Source organism: Engystomops pustulosus, chromosome 6 (genome assembly GCF_040894005.1).
Source record: "Engystomops pustulosus chromosome 6, aEngPut4.maternal, whole genome shotgun sequence".
NCBI lineage: Eukaryota > Metazoa > Chordata > Amphibia > Anura > Leptodactylidae > Engystomops > Engystomops pustulosus.
In genome coordinates this window covers 42,298,646-42,319,577 of record NC_092416.1, presented here as the reverse complement: position 1 = coordinate 42,319,577, position 20,932 = coordinate 42,298,646, and the positions used below count along the sequence as shown (strand labels likewise).

The 20,932-nt window shown below is 41.9% G+C and overlaps 1 protein-coding gene across 1 annotated transcript in view; it reads left to right on the top strand.

The window, feature by feature from the left end:
• The first annotated feature begins 10,756 nt into the window (after positions 1–10,756).
• The window catches only part of ANKK1 (ankyrin repeat and kinase domain containing 1), a 66,460-nt gene continuing 56,284 nt past the window's right edge, over positions 10,757–20,932 (top strand). The window contains exon 1 of the mRNA XM_072155860.1: positions 10,757–11,041. Within this exon, the coding sequence (XP_072011961.1) occupies positions 10,854–11,041 (188 nt within the window). The 5' untranslated portion in view covers positions 10,757–10,853. The remainder of the gene's footprint in view (positions 11,042–20,932) is intronic.

Here is a 20,932-nt window from a genome sequence, read left to right as displayed (position 1 = left end):
CAACCTAAGTGCTTCTTTGATGAATAGTGTGAATTCAAACTCTTATATAATTGTACACAATGGACTGCTCACGGTGATCTTTTATACTAGGGATGAGAAGGCCCTAAGTGCTCTTACAATGTAAATAATCTAGATGCTTGATAGAACCGGGGCAAGTATGTGGTATGGATTGGAAGATACACATGCGTGATGAATAAAGGTGGATTTCTAAAGAAGAGATAATACCTTTCTTCTATGTCATTATTCTGTAATTGTGTAATAATATGCATGATTCAACCACAGTTATGGCCAAAAGTTTTGAGTATAATACAAATATTATATTTTCACATGATCTGTTGCCCTCTGGTTTTTATGTGTGTTTGTCAGATGTTTTTATCACATACAGAAATACAAGTGCAATCATATTATGAGTAACAAAAGCTTTTATTGACAGTTAGAAGGAGTTAATGCAGCAAGTCAATATTTGCAGTGTTGACCCTTCTTCAGGACCTCTGCAATTCTCCCTGGCAGCTCTCACTCACCTTCTGGACCAAATCCTGACTGATAGCCGCCCATTCTTGCACAATCAATGCTTGCATTTTGTCACAATTTGTTGGTTTTTGTTTGTCCACCCGTCTCTTGATGATTGATCACAAGTTCTCAATGGGATTAAGATCAGGGGAGTTTCCAGGCCATGGACCCAAAATCTCTATGTTTTTTTCCCTGAGCCATTTAGTTATCACCTTTGCTTTATGGCAAGGTGCTCCATCATGCTGGAAAAGGCATTGTTGATCACCAAACTGCTCTTGGACGGTTGGGAGAAGTTGCTCTTGGAGGACATTCTGGTCCCATTCTTTATTCATGGATGTGTTTTTAGGCAAGACTGTGAGAGAGCCAATTCCCTTGGCTGAGAAGCCGCCCCACACATGAATGGTTGCAGGACGCTTTACAGTTGGCATGAGACATGAGAGAAAATGACTTTACCCCAGTCCTCAGCAGTCCACTCCCTGTATCTTTTACAAAATATCAGTCTGTCCCTGATGTTTTTTCTGGAGAGAAGTGGCTTCTTTGCTGCCCTCCTTGACACCAGGCCTTGCTCCAAAAGTCTCCGCCTCACAGTGCTTGCAGATGCACTCACACCTGCCTGCTGCCATTCCTGAGCAAGCTCTGCACTGGTGGTAGCCCTCTCCCGAAGCTGAAACACTTTTAATAGACTGTCCTGACGCTTGCTGGTCCTTATTGGGCACCCTGGATCCTTTTTGGTAACAATGGAACCTCTCTCCTTGAATTCCCTGATGATACGGTAGATTGTTGTCTGAGGTGCAATCTTTCTAACTGCAATACTCTTCCCTGTTAGTCCAGTATTGTGCAGTGCAATGATGACTGCACATTTTTCTTTAGAGATAACCATGGTTAACAGAAGAGAAACAATGATGCCAAGCACCAGCCTCCTTTTAAAGTGTCCAGTGGTGTGATTCTTACTTAATCATGACAGATTGATCTGGAGCAGTCACTGAAACAATGTTAGCTGCTCCTTTTAAGGCAGGCCTGCAATGAAGTTGAAATGTGTTTTGGGGGGAAAAAAATTCCTGGCAAATATTGACCTTACAATTAATTGCTGTTAAGCTGATCACTCTTTATAACATTCTGCAGTATAAAACCGGATGCTGTAGACTTTGTAAAAATGAACATTTGTATCATTCTCAAAAGTTTTGGCCATGACTGTATACCCTTAAAACTTTTTTTTTTAGCAAAAGTGTCATTATATGCTGCTGGGACACATTCTGTACCAGAACCATCAACAATCATATATTATGTACAAGTCTTCTAGTTGGAAAATACACCTTTAGACCTTCCTCAAGTTATATTGCTGTGTATAGGCCCTCCTCAACTCTTGGGGATTTCTGATGATGCTTTACGTTAAATGCCACCAAGAATTGTGGCAAGGCACAGATCTGGCTGAAGTTACAAAAGAATTTCTGCAGTACTCAAGGTCAAGAGCACAGTGGTCTCCATAATCCTTAAATGGAAAAGTTTTGGATGACCACAACTCTTCCTCGACCTGGCTGTCCAGCCTAACTGAACAATCATGGTAGAATAGCCTTAGTGAGAGAGGTAAAAAAAAAAAATCATTGTGGCTGAGCTCCAAAGGTACAGTAGGAAGGTGGGAGAAAGTTTCAAAAAGTCATCTTTTTTCTCATAGTCTGGGAGTTCTTTATGTGTTTTTGCAAACTGAATGTCATGGGTGCTCCCGCTACTCATATCATGGGTCCCGGGCTCACCCATGCCCCTCATGCCCCACCTGCGCTGCACCTGTGCCACTCACTTGTGCCTGTTCCTGTTACGGCTCCTGCAGCTGTGTGCATTTGTCCCCAAACCCTAGGGCACGCCAGGCACACATTGCTTTAAAGGGCCAGTGCACTGCTGATTGGTGCTGGCCATTTCCAGGAAATCGTTAAAGGCCTCTCCCACAGGCCTCTCCCAGCATTCTCTGCTGGATCTTCGTGCTTCTGCCTGCCTTGACCTCCTGTAATGTTCCTGACATTTATCCTGTGCTGCCTGTCTCAACCTCCTGGCTGTCCCCAACCACGATTGTGTCTGTTGTCTTTGCCTTTTTACGGACAAAGTTGCACCTGCGGTGGTCCAGTGGGTTCCCTACCTGACACTGTATGCAGCTTTCATATGTCTTGCACCGAGAAGAGGCTTCCATCAGTTTATGATGGAAGCCTCTCCTCAGTGAAAGACATATGAAAGCCGAATAAAGTTTTCACAAACACATTAAGTACTCCGGGAATATTAGAAATAAGATTCTCTGGTCTGATGAGATGAAGAATGAACGTTTTGATGTCAATTCTAAGCAATATGTGGGGAGAAAACCAGGTACTGTTCATCACCTGCCAAATATGATCCCAGCAATGACACATGGTGGTGGCACCATCATGTTATGGGGGCAGGGACAGGACAACTGGTTGCAATTGAAGGAAAGATTAAATATCCTGGATGAACTACTTTCACTGTCCGGTTCAAAAGACACATCCCCTTTAACCATTGAGACAGTGGGGCTCATTTACTTAGGGTCCGAACGCAGCACTTTCGTCGGGTTTCCCGAATATTTCCGCTTTGCGCCAAATTGCCCCGGAATTTTGGGCACGCGATTGGGGCACATCGCCCCGGCTTTCACGTAACAGAAATCGGGGGGCATGGCCGTCAGAAAACCCGACGGATTGGGGAAAAACGCTGAATTTAAAAAACAATTTGTGTCGCAAGATCACACACTTACAAGCACCAGGAAGAAGAAGGTGATCTCCGGCGGACCTCGGCACAGCAGCGACACCTGCTGGATATCGAGCGCACAATCTTAGTGAATCCTTGTTGGACAATGTGCCGCGGGATCACTACTGGACCGGTTAAGTAAATGTGTCCCAGTATGATCACAGATACCATATTTTTAGAGTCTAGTTATATCATTATACATTTTACAAATTTTCATACATTTCTCTGTCCTGTCATGATCTGATGTAAAATGTCCTTTTCTGTGGAACCAAAACTACTTAAAATTGACTATGATTGTACTTACTGCAATAATAAAAGGAAGGTGTCCTTCGGGCTGCACAGTAAAAAAAAACTGGAAGATAATGCCCCAACTGTGTTTTTTCGACAATTACATAGCATTTGGAATTCACAATGCAAATTATATTATACAGTATATTGCCACTCAGAACTACAATTTTCCACAGAAGACAAGTCTTCATAGAGCTCTGTTAACTTAAAAATAAAAAGTTCTGTTTTCATAATATGGTTAGTTTAAAGTAGAAACGCAAAAACGGAAAAGGGCCACATCCTGAAGTCTATGGTTTATGTTACGTGATAGGAAGAGTCAGGCAAAGACCAAGGTATAAGTAGTGTTATGAGGTTCCCACAACTCTGATATGTCTGTTCCAGAAGAATGTACAGTATTGCATGCATTTATGGATTTATGTACTGTATCTTCTCTTCCGTACAAATGTTTTACATAGAAGTTATCTAATGGTAATTATACATACGCCCACGACTTTCATGGACAGCACGTTGTTCTAATTACAGCAACGGCTGGATGGAAGGATGGGATGAAACCTCGAGACGATTGTGTAACACGGCAATTTCAATAGAGTGAAGGAGGGAGCTCTGGCTGGTTTACAAATAGAGGTTGGGATGGGAATTTGGAAGAAGATTAGGAATAATTTCACTTCCTTGTCAACTGTACCAGAAACTTCTGAAGGTATCAGGACACAGTGTGGGTGGATTGGGAATTTTTTCAATATGTTTGTACACCTCTGTCCATACAGTACAGGAAATCTACCACCAATAAACAGAAAGTTTTGGGCTAAGCAAACCTTACTTCATGTCGTTGGGTTTCAGAACCTGACTATGGGGCACCTAGAAAATAATTGCAATGTTTTACTATAGTCCCAGACTGCAATGATCAGCTTAAAAGCGTCTGTAATGAAGCTTTATTGATAATCCTTGGTCTAATTATAGCATAAAATTGCGAAACTCCAATTGTCACTGGGGAAAAAAATGTTTTTTTTTCTGGATCTACAATCATAAAATATACAGTTTGACTTACATACAAATTCAACTTAAGAAGAGACCTATGGAATCTATCTTGTATATAATCTGGGGATTGCCTGTACCTACTTTGGTCAGCGGCAAGCCACAGTGGCCCCAGAGTCCCCTTACCTTCCCTGGTATGAGATGTATTATGCCACCAGGTGCTCTACCCTGCATCTCCTCTACAGGTGGGTGCACAATCCCTATGCTACCTGCACAAGTTGTAAAATCATTTGTAAATTATATTTTTCCTTTACAATTCTCCATATCTACTTACATTTGTAGATGTTTTTGGATCAAAACATACGGTATGATCTGCAAGTGACTATTGGGACAATGCGTTCTGTTGCTGTGGACTGTACTCACTGTGACTTGGATTGCAGAGGAGCTGTGATCTTTACTGCAGAGATCAGATTTGAGCAAACACCAACATTTGTTATCGTATTACAACCAATTTACAAGCTGATAAGGACTGGGCAGTGCAGATTAGCACAGAAGTGCAGCTGTTCTGCATGACATAAATGTGGAGATAACAATGTAATTATTTTTTGCAATCGAGAACATGACACTGCATTGATACTATCTTCAGGTGGCGATGAGGTGTCTATGGCATCATTCTGCCCTTAGGGTAAGAACATAAGTTCAGGTTTCTTGATACTTGAAGCCAAAACCAGTTATGGGTCACAAAAAACGTAAAGTATAAGTTTTCTTCATGTGTTTTCTCCATGATCCATACCTCATTTTATCTTCAGAATCTACCTTGCATCTTATGTTATATTCTACTTGCATCCAGAGGTGAAACCACAACACGTTATAACTGCCAGAATTACAGAGAAAGTCCTTTTGGGGTTTTTTCTTTTCTCTTCTTTTGTTTTGGTGCGTGAAGCCTCTGCCAGCTAACATCCTATCAAGTATTCTCGAAAGCTCACCATCAAATATACTCTCAGTTAGCCTCAAAAACGTTTCGCCTGATTTCTTCACTCTTTTTTTGCTCTTCACGGCTAACACGGTACAAATCTACACGACTAGAAACCTCTGCCATGCATTTTTGTGGACCCCGGAAGACTGGCCATTGATGGATGTCACTGGTGCTCCGGCGATCTGCGACACTATGTGCCTGTCCCTGTTCCCCTGCCCGGACTTACTACTCCTTGCTCCTGGCTGTGCTCTGGGTCCCAGCATGTAGGCCGCACGCCTCCTTCCCTCCAGGTCCCTTTCTTCCGATGCTGGTGCGTGCGTGCCGACCTCTCAGGACTTAAAGGGCCAGCGTCCTCCTGATTGGAGCTCGCTAATCCGGATCAGCCCCTATAATCCAGCACCTCCCTTCCTTCCTGGCAGAATCTTCAGCATTTTAATGGAACTTCAAGGTTTCACACCTTGCGTTCCACAGCGGTTCCTGTTGAAGTGATTGCCCATCAGTGTTTCCAGACGCTCCTGTCTTCCAGCAATTCCAAATGCCTCCGTGTCTTCTGTCTCCAGCATTCCCATACTCTCCTGGTGTGTCCTGTCTTCCAGCGTTTCCAGACACCTCCGTGTCTCCTGTCTCCAGCGTTCCCACACGCTTCCTGCTGTGGCTTCCAGGGTTCCAGTCCTGCGGTGTCTTTAGTCCATGCCAGCGTTACCAGTGTTCCTCCATGTTCCTGCTGTCATCCCAGGCTTGGACTGTTTCCTGCATATCCTGTACCTTGGCTTCCACTGCGGGCCTCATACCATCTCCTGCGGTGGTCCAAAGGGTCCACTGGTCCACAGACTCCTCCCTCCGGACAAAGACTTTTAGTTCTAAAAAAAATACCAAAAACTAGATGAAAAGAGGGAAATCCATGCCAATGATAATTGTAAAAAAATAGAGAAACTTTATTGATAACAAATTAATTCTTTAAAATGTACTAAAAAATTCCAGAAGAGACAATGCATGAACAGCCCAGGTAAGGGTACACAACCGTTGTGTACCCTTACCTGGGCTGTTCCTGTATTGTCTCTCCTGGAATTTTTTAGTACATTTTAAAGAATTAATTTGTTATCAATAAAGTTTCTCTATTTTTTACATTGAAATTAATGTGAGCGACCAACTTCTGGCTGGAAGATGGCACGCTAGACAGGAGCTTAATTGGAATACTTTCACATAACAAACCAAGAAGGAGATGTTGGTATCCAATCAATGGGGCAGATTTATCATCCATCTGTCAACTGGGCAAAATGTCTTTGATTGTGTTGCAATGTTAAAGCGAACCTGTCAGCAGTAATTCATCTAATAAACCACTACCAGTCTGTCATCAGGCAGTTGAACATCTTCTTGATCATATTTCTTTCATGACCCAGCTTGGTAGCATGACCCAGAAAACCAAATTTAAAGTTAGATGTATAAAGTCAGGGAGGCAAAGATTTTAACATTGAAGTCATGCTCTCCATGCCGTTGAACACCTCCTCCTATTTGATTGACAACATCGTCCAGACTTCAGGAGATATGATCAGTGATTTCCCTGGACGCCGTACCAACAATTACAGTGAAGGGGGCATTTTAAGGCAGGGAAAGCTTGACTTCAGTGTTGAACTCTCTGCCTCCTTGACTTCATAAAACCAATTTACATTCCACTTCAAAGTTGATTTTCTGGATCATGCAAACCCACCAGAGCATGAAATAAATATCATCTATCATCACCTGCTTGACAACATTCTGGTAGTGGTTTATTAGGCCAACTTTTTTTTAAAGGGCAGAACTTATTGGGGGTCATTTATGTTATCTCTGTTTTGGATATTTTTTCCTGGCTTTTTGTCTATCTGCTTTTTTGATAATTTAGTAATATCAGTTTTTCGTTGTGCTAAATGCTTTTTTTTCAGATCTCTTTTTGAGACATTTGTTAAAAATGTCTCAAATGTTGTCCAAATGTCTCAAGTCACCTCTTTCAATTTTCTATGTTTTTGGCTGGAGTTTTTTGCGCCCAAAAATGTTGCAATTTGAAATGATAAATGTCATTTGCGACATTTAGCACATCTGGAATAGAAGATAAATGTCCCCAAAAAGGCACAAAAATTGCGCTGCGCCAAAAAAAATTAGGTATTAATGTAAAGAAATACAACTAATATAAAGGTCAAGTGGTGAAAAACGGGAATGATCCTTCCCCTGAGAAGTATGGAGACGGCACGGCATAATTGCATTATATGGCCACAGTAAGCTCCCACAATGTATCTATATTTCATAAAAGGGAAAGGGGTTGAAGATATTGTCAAGGTCTTTGAAGTCTGCATCATGGCTTCTGTTTCAAACAAATCCCTAAGAGTTGCCTGTCAGTCACGATTTCAACGAGTTGCTAGTGTTTTTCATGACTAAAATAATCCAGCAAGCGCTGCTATCCATTCTGTCATAAATACTAACACAGTTACAGAATGTGCAAATGTAAAGCCTCTTTTAACCCACATTTTCATTTTATTTCAGAAAAAAAGCAACAAAAAAACTCCAAATAACATGAGATGTAAGGGGCTTGGCAGTAGGGAGAAATAACAACGCCGCTAACAGACACCTCTGGAGACGACATCTCTCCAAAATGAGAAAAGGATAAAAGGTTATTATATGTTTAGAATCTAGAATATATGGTAACAGCTCACATTTTCCTCTAAGCAGCTAATATGGGTGTCATTCAACAGAAAAGTGCTAGAATGGGGCCAATGCAGTAGTCCAACAAAGAAGCAAAAGTAATCCAGCATGAGACAGGATTCAGTAATTCATACAATTTTGCCTTCCTTCCTTTCCCACTCATACTCCTCCTCTACTCTCAGAATCTCAGTCAAATGTTAAAAAACAGCTGACAACCTGCAAATTTATTTTTTGATAGTTTAAAATTCAAATAATATATCAAGGGATAGCTATATTTGTGTTATTCTTTATTGTTATAGATTCATGGAAAGTGAATGTACATTCTTGTTCTGCTGTAATTCTAACTCCCTTTAAGTCAATAATTTCCTCTTTTTTTTGCAGCCAAGTGGAACCAAACAGAAACCTGGCGCACTACAGTACTAAAGCAAACACCACATATACACGTAGAATTCATGCAAATCATGTGGTGTGTTTTTAAACTTATCAGTCTGTACACATGGAGTAGATTCTGAAAAAAAAATATTTAACACATACTGCTTAAAGAGGTGTTCTCCATGGATTATTCTTAGGTAGATGTTATACTGTTCTCTCGTAACCATAATTTTGGGTGCAGGATCGGTTTAACCTTGTATATAGACTTTATATGATGAGTTGGATCGTTTCCTTTATACTACTTGTTGATCTCTGGCGATGGAGAGAGGTCGGTGCTCCTGGTATATATAATGGGGCTCATTTACTGAGGGCTCCACAGCCGCACTTTCGTCAGGCTTCTTGAATTTTTCCATTTTGCTCCTAATTCCAGAATTTAAAAAATGAAAAGTGTCGCAAGATCAAGCACTTACATGCACCGGGAAGAAGCAGATGAACTCTGGCGGACCTCGGCACAGCAGCGACACCTACTAGATATCGGGTGCTCGACCTTAGTGAATCCCAGCAGAACCCGGATCCTCGTGGGAGAACGTGCCGCGGGATCGCGACTGGACCAGGTAAGTAAATGAGCCCCTATGGGTGAACTGGAATGAATTTCCTTTCATACAGTTTGCCCGTGTACTAGATTCATCCTTCAGTTCTACTTACAGCGCAACATCATGTTGCATTGTTTTTGCGCATGCACTGGTCATAAATCAGTCTCTTTTCAGTAACTCAGTTTTTTAGTAACTATACCTAAGATTTTTAGTAACTATACCTGATTTGAGTTGTAAATCCAAAGTGTTATGTTGGAATTCAATATGTAAGTATAAGAAATTTTTATTGCAGTAACTATCACTGGTGCTCAATAGCTATGATGCATTTGGTGTTGCTCAATGATTGGGAAAACATCTAAAATAATGGACAAAGCTGATCATCCATCTATAATGGTTTAACAAATGTCTTACTAAAATAAGTGATCACTTCTTTTTAGTCAATGACACATATATGTGTTTCTTCAGTAAATTTGGGAGTTTGGTTAATTGGACTTTTGGAGTTGAATAATTGGGTACCCAAGGTTCCCCTCATTGTGAAGGTCTCAGCACCTGTGCATGATTGGCCAATTGATTTTAAAAAAATGTGTGTAATACCTTATTCCTCCTGTGGTGGCACTGTAGGGCAATTCAACACTTGCAGACAGGTTCCCATACACTTAAGATCTTAGCATTTAGTAAATGTGTACATTGCTGACAGCTCTTTGTTGTGGATTTGTTACAGCTTGAAGGGATTGTCCATGGGAAAGCTTTGTAGTCAAATTTTGAATACAACTTTTGATATAATGTTTAGTGAAATTTTTGTTCATTCTCAGCTTAGAAGTCCAGTAGTTGGCCCTACTTAGGAACTGACATCATTCTATGTATGAATGCATACACAGATAGCTGTCCATCATTAATAAGACCTCCCACTGGACCCCGAAAACCAGAATATGAAGGGATTTCTAAAGAATCACAAGTTCTTCTGAATTGATATTTTGATTTTCTTTGTAATATGATTCCGCGTATAAGATTGCATGTTCAGAGCCAGGGGTGGATTTAGACCCTGGACAAGGCCCTGGACAGTTTGAATATTATAGCCCCTACAAGTCTGGAAATCACTTCCTAAATATGGTACTAGAATCCAGCATCTTGGAAAATGTAGGATGTGTCCCTTCTGCCTGCTGTGGATTCAGAACCTTTGGAGGACCTTCAAGTGTGTACATGTGCATTAAAGGGACAGTTGTATGAGGATTTCATAGGTGATGGTCATTCTTGGTATAAAATTTGGTGGCTAATTTTGGTGGCCATTGGACACCTGGGCAACCGCCAAAACCAACTATATTATAATCCAATTCTGTTTCAGAGTAATCGATTCTCTTTAAAGAACCTCGGAAGGAATTTGTCTTTTCTTTGCTATTATAAAAAAAAAAAGCAAAACAGGAAGATAAGGGAAAGTATCTCCTCTCGTGCAACAAATTAACCGTGAATCACCTTTACAGTACTTCAAAGGTTTCCCCATAAAGGGATTATTGAACTTGAGCTACTGTTATATGTTCTCCATTCTGTAGTGACATACCATGAGTGGAGTTGTGAAACTGGTATATACAGGTACAACTATGGCATTCCACCTGCGTTACACATTACTAGCTCCCGCCCTCCCTGTGTAGCTCTTCATCCAGGAAGAAGAGCTCTAAATAAATCTCAACACATGATTCCTAACAAATGTGCAAGAAGGACGCTTCAGCAACATGGCTGAGGACACCGGAGAGCGGATAGGCAACCTGAGCCAGTTCAGGAAGGAGGACTTTGAGAACGAATGGGTTCCTATCGCTATAGGTGGATTCGGGAGAGTCTACAAAGTGAGGCATAAGAAATGGTGGTCCGTCTATGCCGTGAAATGTTCAACTGCTTTCCATGGAGATCTGGAACTTGAAAGGTAAATTTCTAGTGCTTCCAGTTATTCTATAAACAAATTACATCTTACCATATATTCTCGAGTATAAGCCTAGTTTTACAGCACAAAAAAAATGTGCTGAAAACCCAAACTCGGCTTATAGTCAAGTAAAAAACATATAGGTTTTACCAGGTTTTTGTGTTGTAAAATTAGGGGCCTCGGCTTATACTTGGGTCGGCTTATACTCGAGTATATACGACACATCCAGAAATGTAACAATAATGTTTAACTTACCTTAAAATGTCAGACCCGTATTCTTCATAATGCACTGGGGGTCATTTATCTTTAATCAGAACATTTGGACTTTTTTTGGTTATTCCGGATTTTGGACTTGTTTGATCTATCCTAGAGTTTGTGACGTTTTAATTAAAAGTTATACGAAAGTCTAAAACTCTTCTGCAACTTCTTCTAAAGTGTTTCCTACACCTGAACGGGACTGGAGTTTATTTGAAACTTTTTGACCACAATTTGAGCCAAAATGACAACTCTTTCATACGTCCACCTCTGGATTTTAAAGATATATCAGACACAACACTGAAAAATTCTTCTTGTAACTTTTTTAGATGAGTAGAAAGGTCCCAAATTTACAAGTGCACCAAAAAAAGTTGCATATATAAGATAAAATTCCTACGATAATTAACCCCAACGACTCTTTATGTAGTTGTCCCTTTGTTCATCATCCTGTAGGATAGTATTGGATCACATCAGATACAGTAGGTTTAGAAGTTGAAGGAACTGTTACCAAGTGCCAAGTGTATTGTTGAGATTTCATGTGCAATATTTTTTTAAATATTCCCTATGAAGCCTCCCTATGTAGACGCAACCCAGACATAATGGGGGTCATTTACTAAGGCCCGATTCGCATTTTCCCGACGTGTTCCCCGAATATTTCCGATTTGTGCCGATTGTACCTGAATTGCCCCGGGATTTTGGCCGAACGAAAACCCGACGTATTCTGAAAAACCGCCGCATTTCAGAACGGAAAATGTGTCGCTCGGGACACGCTTACCTTCACTCAGACGGCCTCGGTGAATTCCGGCGCGTTAAAATGCTTTCAGCGCAGCAGCGCCACCTACTGGACAGCGGAGGAACTACCTTATTAAATCCCGGCCGGACCCGAATCCAGTGCAGAGAACGCGCCGCTGGATCGCGAATGGACCGGGTAAGTAAATCTGCCCCAATCTTCTTGACTCACATGACTGGTGGAATTTTTTATCGTTATAAAGGCGAAATTTCATATAAAAAAGCGAATGCTAGGAAGTACAATTCACACAAGGTCTCCTTTCAATTCAAAAGTTAATATTGGTATTATGACCGTCACTTATCTGTCCCTTCATCACATTAATATTCCTGCCTCTGCCTTGTAACACAGTAACCCTGGAAACTATTGTGAAGTCTAATATCATCATTAATGCAGAGCGCCATTTGTATTCCATTATAACTTGTTAAGTGCAGCTCGTGGCTCAGGTTATTTTCATACAAAGCTGATTTCACCTTTTCTTCATAGATCTCTATTATCAGGCATCTCACTCTTTGTGCCATTATTTGTATCACATCAGCTTCAGCTCTTATTTCTGTGATCATACAATACAACAGCATCAAGCTGTCAATTATGCTTTATCATTTGGTAAGGGATGTCACAGTACAACTATAATACACACAGTGATGTCACAGTACAATTATAATGCACACAGTGATGTCACAGCACAGAGATAATGCACACAGTGATGTCACAGTGCAGGGATAATACACAGTGATGTCACAGTACAGGGATAGTACACACAGTGATGTCACAGTACAGGGATAATGCACACAGTGATGTCACAGTACAGGGATAATACACACAGTGATGTCACAGTACAGGGATAATACACACAGTGATGTCAGATACAGGATAATACAGACAGTGATGTCACAGTACAGGGATTATACACACAGTGATGTCACAGTACAGGGATAATACACACAGTGATGTCAGATACAGGGATAATACACACAGTGATGTCAGATACAGGATAATGCACACAGTGATGTCACAGTACAGAGATAATACACAGTGATGTCACAGTGCAGGGATAATACACACAGTGATGTCAGATACAGGGATAATACACACAGTGATGTCACAGTACAGAGATAATACACAGCAATGTCACAGTACAGGGATAATACACACAGTGATGTCACAGTACAGGGATAATACACACAGTGATGTCACAGTACAGGGATAATACACATAGTGATGTCACAGTACAGGGATAATACACATAGTGATGTCACAGTACAAGGATAATACACACAGTGATGTCACAGTACAGGGATAATACACACAGTGATGTCACAGTGCAGGGATAATACACAGTGATGTCACAGTACAGGGATAGTACACACAGTGATGTCACAGTACAGGGATAATGCACACAGTGATGTCACAGTACAGGGATAATATACACAGTGATGTCAGATACAGGATAATACAGACAGTGATGTCACAGTACAGGGATTATACACACAGTGATGTCACAGTACAGGGATAATACACACAGTGATGTCAGATACAGGGATAATACACACAGTGATGTCAGATACAGGATAATGCACACAGTGATGTCACAGTACAGAGATAATACACAGTGATGTCACAGTGCAGGGATAATACACACAGTGATGTCAGATACAGGGATAATACACACAGTGATGTCACAGTACAGAGATAATACACAGCAATGTCACAGTACAGGGATAATACACACAGTGATGTCACAGTACAGGGATAATACACACAGTGATGTCACAGTACAGGGGTAATACACACAGTGATGTCATAGTACAGGGATAATACACACAGTGATGTCACAGTACAGAGATAATACACACAGTGATGTCACAGTACAGAGATAATACACAGCAATGTCACAGTACAGGAATAATACACACAGTGATGTCACAGTACAGAGATAATACACACAGTGATGTCACAGTACAGGGATAATACACACAGTGATGTCACAGTACAGAGATAATACACAGCAATGTCACAGTACAGGGATAATACACACAGTGATGTCACAGTACAGGGATAATACACACAGTGATGTCACAGTACAGGGATAATACACACAGTGATGTCACAGTACAGGGATAATACACACAGTGATGTCACAGTACAGGGATAATACACACAGTGATGTCACAGTACAGGGGTAATACACACAGTGATGTCATAGTACAGGGATAATACACACAGTGATGTCACAGTACAGAGATAATACACACAGTGATGTCACAGTACAGAGATAATACACAGCAATGTCACAGTACAGGGATAATACACACAGTGATGTCACAGTACAGAGATAATACACACAGTGATGTCACAGTACAGGGATAATACACACAGTGATGTCACAGTACAGAGATAATACACAGCAATGTCACAGTACAGGGATAATACACACAGTGATGTCACAGTACAGGGATAATACACACAGTGATGTCACAGTACAGGGATAATACACACAGTGGTGTGTATGGATTTCATTCTCTGATAATATGGTGGACAAGTCTGATGAATGATACATAACATTATCTATACATGACTGTTGTACTTCGGTGAGTAGTAGGATAAAGACCATAAATGAAAGAGAAATCACAAGGAATAAAGTGTGAAGAGAGCAATTGTTTGGACCTGCAGATTTCTAATGTATTACTCTGAAGTTGGATATTGGGGCGCAGAAGTATTAGACAGATGGATCAAAACAGGTCTAATCTTTTTCTTTGCAGGGGTGAGGGTAGCTTATATCCCTGCCCCTACTCAGGTAGGGTAAAGGCATGGTAAAAGCAAATACTTGTCAGCTTAGCTGAGCATGCATGTGGTAGGGAGATGCAGGGAATATCTGTCAGCTGATACAAGTATATATGCATAGTCAGAAAAAAATTTGAACTGAGCATGGACATGTTGTATTGTTGGGAAAGAATAGTGGCCTCCCCAGGTCAGGAGCTGCTAGGGAGATTGATCACCTCTCTAGGAAGTTTCTAGAAATGGATATTGTGTAAAAGCAGCTGTAATTGCTGTCTGTTAAGGCAACATTTAATTGTTCAATGGTGTTTCTGTAACACAAGCTGGAAGGTGATTGGAGAGGTGCTACCCCTGCTGGTAACACAAGCTGGAAGGTGATTGGAGAGGTGCTACCCCTGCTGGTAATACAAGCTGGAAGGTGATTGGAGAGGTGCTACCCCTGCTGGTAACACAAGCTGGAAGGTGATTGGAGAGGTGCTACCCCTGCTGGTAACACAAGCTGTAAGGTGATTGGAGAGGTGCTACCCCTGCTGGTAACACAAGCTGGAAGGTGATTGGAGAGGTGCTACCCCTGCTGGTAACACAAGCTGGAAGGTGATTGGAGAGGTGCTACCCCTGCTGGTAACACAAGCTGGAAGGTGATTGGAGAGGTACTACCCCTGCTGGTAACACAAGCTGGAAGGTGATTGGAGAGGTACTACCCCTGCTGGTAACACAAGCTGGAAGGTGATTGGAGAGGTGCTACCCCTGCTGGTAACACAAGCTGGAAGGTGATTGGAGAGGTACTACCCCTGCTGGTAACACAAGCTGGAAGGTGATTGGAGAGGTACTACCCCTGCTGGTAACACAAGCTGGAAGGTGATTGGAGAGGTGCTACCCCTGCTGGTAACACAAGCTGGAAGGTTATTGGAGAGGTGCTACCCCTGCTGGTAACACAAGCTGTAAGGTGATTGGAGAGGTGCTACCCCTGCTGGTAACACAAGCTGTAAGGTGATTGGAGAGGTGCTACCCCTGCTGGTAACACAAGCTGGAAGGTGATTGGAGAGGTGCTACCCCTGCTGGTAACACAATCTGTAAGGTGATTGGAGAGGTGCTACCCCTGCTGGTAACACAAGCTGTAAGGTGATTGGAGAGGTGCTACCCCTGCTGGTAACACAAGCTGTAAGGTGATTGGAGAGGTGCTACCCCTGCTGGTAACACAAGCTGTAAGGTGATTGGAGAGGTGCTACCCCTGCTGGTAACACAAGCTGTAAGGTGATTGGAGAGGTGCTACCCCTGCTGGTAACACAATCTGTAAGGTGATTGGAGAGGTGCTACCCCTGCTGGTAACACAAGTTGTAAGGTGATTGGAGAGGTGCTACCCCTGCTGGTAACACAAGCTGGAAGGTGATTGGAGAGGTGCTACCCCTGCTGGTAACACAAGCTGTAAGGTGATTGGAGAGTTGCTACCCCTGCTGGTAACACAAGCTGGAAGGTGATTGGAGAGTTGCTACCCCTGCTGGTAACACAAGCTGGAAGGTGATTGGAGAGGTGCTACCCCTGCTGGTAACTCAAGCTGGAAGTTGATTGGAGAGGTGCTACCCCTGCTGGTAACACAAGCTGGAAGGTGATTGGAGAGGTGCTACCACCTGACCAGAGGAGTATAAAAACCCCTGCTGGGTGGAAACACATGGCCAGAGTGAGAGACTCTATCTTGGAGTCAGTCTACAGAGTCAAGCCAGAGCGAGCAGCACATGTCACAGCTGCTACAGCCACTAATCCCAGGAAATTCTAGTGCCTTAGGCCTACTGCCTAGCAGTCAGGACAAGTCTGAAGACTTAAGTCCAGAACTACAGCTCCACCATCCGGACTCAGTTCCTTCTGCACCAGCCCAGCCTGCATATCCAATCTTTCCTGTGGACCAACTCTCCATGACCTTTCCAACTTAAGACGTCTGCTGTTTATCATTTTGGCCGTTGCCTGCTACCTGCCACCCCGGGCTTCCTCATCCATTACCCACGGGACTCATCCTACAGACACTCAGGGATTGCCCCAGGGAGAATACATTGCATCAGCCTCTCCCTCCATATTTCTTGCACACACCACCTGCTGGACACCTGCCAGGCTGTTGGTCCGTCCTCCTGTCCCAAAACCAAGCACCATGACCAAAGCATGCCCAAGACCGCACAAGCCAGCCACTCTGGTATTTTGGGCCAGTCTGCCTCCAGCCCCCCCAAGAAAAGGCTAGCCTTCGGTGGGGGATATTGCAGACCCCTTGTGGAATGAACTGAGCCTGCATGTTTATGGAAAAGTTAGACAGGCACCTTGTCTGATGAACCAAACATTCATGTGTCCAAGGAAATCAGAAAGAATATCTGTTAGATAAAAAAGCATGCATGTATATGGAAAAGGCTGATGGAGTAGATGTTGACTGGACCAAACAATCCTTTGTAAGGGGGCGGTTGGAAGAAGCAAGCATGGATGTGTGTGAGAGTATAAAGGAGAAATCTACCAGAATCAAGGATTGTAGGCACACTAACATACTGGTGTGTGCCTCCTCTTGCAGGATCTGCTCTTCTTTAAGCTCCCTATGTCCTTGTTTTTAAGAATAAAAGGCTTTATGCAAATGATCCTGAGGGGTCCCAGGCTCCGGGCTCATTTGCATAATTTTAAAATCATTTCCTTTTTAAAACCAGGGAATAAGAAGCAAAAGGAAGAGCAGATCCTGGCAAAGGGGGTACACACCATTATGTTAGTGTGCTGTGTTTACAATCCTTCATCCTGGTAGTAGATGTCCTTCAAGTTGAATCTTTGTATGTGCAGCTCAACATAGATGGAAAATATTTTCTATACAGTGAGCGTTATGATAAGTAATATTTAATAGGCAACATAGAAACCTCAGCGCCCAATTACAAAAATGTACATTGTATATTTTCATGCAAAATAAGTCTGCTCCTAATCCCCGTTTATCAATTCTGCGTGTTTACTTGGCAGAGCTCACACAAATAGATAAAGACTCACAGTCGTAGATTGGATAGAATTTCCAAAAACGGATTTTGGCTGTACACACCGATCTGGACAGGAGATGGCTATGTTATTACATGTGTCCATGCCTTGCCTTTCTAATGTAGAACATCTTGGCAGGGTTCTTTAGTTGCAGGCAGACAATGCCTGGGGTAATTTTGTGCTATTTATTCATCTTGTAATCTTCTTATAGCATTCAATATGTCTGAGCCGTAATGTGCTGACTGTACAGTCGTGGCTTGTAGGCACCAGATCCTCAGCATATTGTGAATAAATCTGGTCCATTCTCATGGGTCCTTCTGCATTCTGACCCAGTTTGTATGTGAGTTACAATGATTAAAAGCCATGCAATGTATATATCATCCGCCCTATTGTATTGCCAACCACATGCAGCACATATATTGATAAACATAACACTTACTAAATGACTAATAATTAATTGTACATATAATAATTAATATGTGTTACTGAGTAATTATCTATAATGCTATATCTATAACTTCTCACTGGAGCTTCTCTGTGTATTCTCTCCATCCACTGTTAAGAGTAAAGAGTTAAAGGGGCTGTCCACTATTACAAAACGTTAGCATGGTAAGTACAATAGCCAAATAGGGTCACCCATATAGTAATTACCCTGGTCAAAGTTTGTGTAAAACCTTTGATTTGAAAACTCATAAAAAATCATGAAAACTATGATTTCTTGTGGCTGGCTTCAGGGGAACGGAGGAGGCCATTCAGGCATTACTGTTTGTATACCCCCTTCGTAGTAACCACCCCCGTAGCAGTGTTTGGAGGGGCATACAGATGTTCTTGAAACCAACCGCTGTTATGGGAATGGTTTTAATGCATTTGGCAGACAATAATGGTTGCACTGTCCCTTTCTTTCTCTGTAAGGCAGAAGGACATGGGACGTCACTGGAAGTGACCTGCTATTCCCAGTGGTTTTAAACAATTTTTACCAGGGTAAAAACTATATGGGTGACCATATTTGGTCCTTATTCTTAACCTGGTAAAGTTTAGTGATGGTGGCCGATCCTTATCAGATGACAATGTAATGGATCTCCAGAACTTGCTAAGTATACATTCCCCCGTGACTGAAATGCTGCAGAATAGCAATGTCAATTTATCATTTGTTCTTATTCTTTCTTTTCTCTCAATTTGCACCTTTTCAAGAGAATTGCAGATTTTTGAGCCTTTTTGCGCCTATTCCGATTGTTGTAGAAAATTTGAGAAGTAGTTTTCTGTATAAGATTTGATTTTTTTAGCAGGGCAAATGTGCTTGCTTGATTTGTGCCTAAGATGCTAATTTGTCTACCTACAGCTAAGTCGGTGGTTCTGTAGGGACTCCCCACCTTACAGTCTAGTGCCTATGGCATATTTGTTGACAAAACTAAAGGAACTGACTGTATGACAGTGGTGGGGGGTTCAGAAAATAATGAAACTGTTCCGGGATCAGTGGGTCAACTCCTATGTGAAGAGATGGAGTTTCTGGAAGCAGTGAAATATCATTTTATGAACTCTCCTTTCAAATCTAAAGCATGTTCATTTTTTTCAAAGCAAAGATTTGCAGAGCAGATGTCAACCATGTAATGGGAAGAGAAAATCTACATCAGAAAATGGACTATTTGGTTGCTCCATGGGTTAATTTCTACAGGCAATTTCTTAAAGCACGCCTGTCACCTGTCATTTTTGGTTAGTGACAGGTTCCAATAGCCTGTGATGTGCTGATTTTAATAATGCCTCTGTCAGAGTTCTGGATCATTTCAGTAGTTTATGTAAGTTTAATTCACAATACCTGGCTCGGCATGTGGTGAGCCCCGGGAAGGAACAGCTGCGGCCTGTGTGTGCCTGTGTCTCCTCATGCGTTCTTCTTCCCCTCTGCACCATCCCCCCCCCCCCTTCTCCTGCCTGCTCAATGCACATGAAAGGAAGTGGATAGGGAGCTGGATGAATGTGGAGGAGACGAGACTGACGCAGACACACACAGGCTGCAGCTGCTGCATCTCTTTGGGACTCACCACACACTTCTGGAAGGGAGCCAAGTAATGTGAATTAAACTATAATATAAACTTAACTACTGAAACGATTCAAAGGCATTTTTAAAATCAGTATTGCATAGGCTATTGGAACCTGTAACCAGCTAAAACTGACATTCCTGCTGACAGGTTCGCTTGCATCAGAGATTGGATGAGAGTTAGTTGACTGTCATTCACTTTGCTGGTAATACTGTATGATGTGGATCTCTTTATCCAGAGTGCAGGTTGCTGGAAAAAAAACAACTTTACTGCTATTTTAGTTAAATAATATGATAGAAATTAGTCGGATGTGGAGATGAGCGAATCATCTACATTTCTCTTAAAATATTGATTTGGGTTTGAATTTATTTAAAACTATATTGCTCCAATTGTCCATAATATTTGTGAATAACTGTGTCTAGTCCTCTAATGTTTTTTTTATTTCATTTCATTTTTACAATGTTCTGGCCAGATACTTTTGGAACCTTCACTGCTCTGTGGATCCACTTGATGCTTAGTCACACTGTGCAGTTTGTCAGATCAAAGTGGTTGTCTGGCAGAAGTGTTGACTCCTCCTTGGCACTCTCACAGCAGCCAGACTGCATTCAGGGACAATACTCCTCTTTAACTTATCATTATGCTTCTCCAGCTCTCACTCCTTCTCAGGCATCAATAATGAAATGTGTGGCCAAGAAACAAGTTTATGCACCCAGGAATCCCACGGTGCACAAACTTAATCCCAACCTGGCCCAGTTGCTGGAGGCGCAGTCTCCGTCTTACAATTCATTCACTTTCTGCTGCCTTTAGGGAGCTGAAGACTTGTGCTCGTAACAAAAGTTTTAAAGTTTTAGTCTAGTTCCATTATGAACAGTCATTACTGTGCAGGTCTATAAAGTTGTTGTCAGATCAGTAAACTATGTGTTTTATAGGACTGTTAAGACACACAGTATACTGCCAAGATCTCCACCTGCAGCTCTAGACCATAACCAGCAATGAGTGTATGTAAGGCTCCAGATATGTCCAACACTGTAACTTTTCTATAAACTCATAATTTAT